Source organism: Clinocottus analis, unplaced genomic scaffold, assembly GCF_023055335.1.
Source record: "Clinocottus analis isolate CAN_PGR_092001 unplaced genomic scaffold, fCliAna1.0.p SCAF_4, whole genome shotgun sequence".
Taxonomy (NCBI): Eukaryota; Metazoa; Chordata; class Actinopteri; order Perciformes; family Cottidae; genus Clinocottus; species Clinocottus analis.
Genome location: NW_027176153.1, coordinates 17948340 through 17951333, shown reverse-complemented (window position 1 = coordinate 17951333; position 2994 = coordinate 17948340). Strand labels below are relative to the sequence as shown.

General features: G+C 41.5%; 1 protein-coding gene across 1 annotated transcript; it reads right to left on the bottom strand.

Annotated features, from left to right (window-relative positions):
* LOC137800973 (ninjurin-1-like) lies at window positions 1-2994 on the bottom strand. The gene is made up of 2 exons (XM_068598350.1): window positions 2790-2994; window positions 1-143 (listed from the first exon to the last, which is right to left on the bottom strand). The coding sequence occupies exons 1-2, from the start codon at window positions 2980-2982 to the stop codon at window positions 1-3; spliced, it is 336 nt and encodes a 111-aa protein (XP_068454451.1). The 5' UTR covers window positions 2983-2994.

Sequence of the window (2994 nt, the reverse complement as noted above, 5' to 3'; positions counted from 1 at the left end):
TCAGTCTCCACGGTTCGGGCCGTGGACTCCAAAGGCTGTGATGAAGACGTTGACTACCACGATGATGAAAACCAGAGCTGTGGCCATGTTCTCCATCATGCTCAGCCGCCGCTGCTTTTGTTCATCATTCAGGTTCCAACGAACTGCGGACAAAACCAGGAAATACATGAAAGGCGACACACACTCACACACTTAATGGAAGGCTAATGGAACGTCGTCTCCTTGATTCTGGGACTCGAGCCAAATCTTTGTACACAGATATAATATGAACTATAACTCATTTACTTAATTCTGGGGGCAAAGATTTACGTTCCTATTACATTTTGACAAGGGCATATAAAGTTATACTGAATACAGACCACACGACAGATGTTCCCTAACCTCTGTAAAACCTAGTTAAAAATGAAGGATTTGTCTGCTCTATATGTCGACCACAAGGCAATACCCAAAGTCTATTTAAAATGTTTTATTACAACCCAATTAAAGGACACATTGGTTGATTGTGAGATGATTATTGCTATTTTTATACATATACCAATGGGCTCTGTGAGACAACAAACAGTAGCGGTGAAGCTAATGTCAATAAAACACAATTAGCTCCATGTGGATACCCAAAAAGACGGCTATAACCTTCAGAAAAGCTGTAGGAAAGTATGTTACACAATTATTGTTGATGACTGATACAGTCCATCACTCAAATACTTGTTATTCTGTGGATAAGCTGCTGATTCGGAGCACGCAGAAATAAACAAAGAACAATACAGGGAAGAGCGGAGCTGATGGAGGGAAGCTCGTATTTCCTTTATAACTGTGTGTGTGCGTGTGTGTGTGTGCGCATGTGCGTGTGGTAGCAGCAAAGGTTAAACGGTGCAGGGCAGCAGGAAGTCTCTACATCTTCTGCTGCACTAAAAACATATTTTCCGACTACACCTTGAATGAGGAAAGTAGTACCTTAGCAGCACTTAAATGGAACTTTATAGCACTTTATAGTTTAACTTTGTGAAAGAATAAGTGTGTGGGGTCATGGGTGGGGTCGTGGGGTCGGGGTATGTAGGCCACTCGCATCACGCTTCTCCGACTCCATTAGACGGAGCTGGATCCTCGGGAGAGAGAAGAACAGCATGAAACAACGGTCAAAGAAAAGGAGGGAATGAAAGGAGGGACGAGAATGAGATTTGTTTGATATTCTTGAGGAGACGAGGTTAGGGGAGGGGAAGGGGTTTGCTTTAGGGTCAGCGGGGGCGAGCGTCCATGAACGTGGGCGAGCGATGACTCCCTCATGCTGAATGTCTGACGCGGGAGCATTCACAGTGCTGACGACAACATGTGCAAATCTTAATTTACAGTCAATTATGGGGGATTATGATAATGATGATTAGTTACAGCTAGTGTGTCTGTATGTGTGTTTGGGGGTTATGACACATTTTTTAAACTGGCAAATTATAATTAAGGCTAGACACTCCGAGCAAAAACTTTTTCTTTTTTTTGCACTGATTTGGGGCGCGTTTGTTTCCACCTTCATCCAAAAATATACACATATAGGTGTTTATTTCACTTCTTTGTTTCCCTGCATTTGAAGATGTATCCTTCACTAGAAGCTACCATTAGATAATTCCTCATTGGAATATTGAAACGTAACATTTCAGAAAAGAAGTTATTCAAAAAGCATTGGCTTTAATAATGTCCATAACCAACTGAGGAGGTTTCATGGTGATATCTATGAGTTAAATGTTTTACCTTATTCACCAGTAGTGTCTTCAACATGGTGATGTTACTTTACAATATATTTTTTTTACTCTAAATAAATTTTTTATCAGACTCTGAGCCAAAAATCTCCACTTCAGTCGCACGTACATACACCGAACGTTCTAGTTTCTTTACTTTATTATATATATATATATATATATATATATATATATATATATATATATATATATATATATATATATATATATATATATACACACATATATATATATATATATATATATATATATATATATATATATATATATATATATATATATATATGTATCTTTATTCTGAATGTGTTTACTGAGGTTTTGTTCATTTCTTTTTATTTTAAACATGGCAAAACAATGATATTTAATGGCTATTGACAGTATTTGACGAGTACCGCAGTGTTGTTTACTCATCCTGTTGAGCTGCGGTGAGTCAGTGTGACCTGGCTAAAGTGCACTGACCCGCTGTTCAGCCATTACAGTCAAATGTACTGCAGTCTTAACAAAAATAATCGGCAGCGTTAAATCTTCTTCTAACTCATCTTCCGTCTTAATGGAGCTTCAAACGCTGAATGCACAGACATCCTACAGGTGACCCTTCTACCCGGTTTTGTTTATTTTATATTTACTCCAAGACATGTGTTGACATGAGCACCGACACTTATTGACACACTCACACACACACACACACTCTCACTCATACACACACACACACACTCTCTCTCACTCACTCACTCACTCACTCACTCACTCACTCACTCACTCACTCACTCACACACTGCACAGAAACACAGTAACCTCCACTCCCACGAGTGCTGACAGCAGCACTAAAAATAAAAAAAACTTGTGAACTCTGACCTGGTGTCAGGCCGGTTACCGTGGTAACAGCCGGGGACCAAACGCTTTGTCAGGAGCCGGTGAACTTTACGTCGATGAATGTCACTAAGCGACACGCAAAGGGTTCGTGGAGGTTGAGAAGGTGTGAAGCAGACGGAGACGGGCTCTTGGTTTTCTACCTCAAAGGGTTGTATCTGTGTATTTCCTCACCAATAAAGATGAGCAGGAGCCCGACCGCGACCTGCAGCCCGATGGAGACGCTGATGAGGGCGACGATGGGGCGGTAGAAGTCGAAGCTCGGCCCTCGCTGCAGCACGGCCTTCAGCTGGGAGGCGTTGGCCATCAGCAGAGCCACGTCCAGCATGCTCTCGGCCGCGCTCTTCTTGTTGGTGTAGTGGTTCATGTTCAGAGGAGC

What these genes read in the sequence shown, in the direction of transcription:
- LOC137800973 (XM_068598350.1), bottom strand. Translation starts at nt 2,982, where the DNA reads ATGAACCACTACACCAACAAGAAGAGCGCGGCCGAGAGCATGCTGGAC. An exon ending in GCTCCTGCTCATCTTTATTG is followed by an intron (nt 144 to 2,789) that starts GTGAGGAAATAC and finishes TTTTGTCCGCAG; the next exon opens with TTCGTTGGAACCTGAATGAT.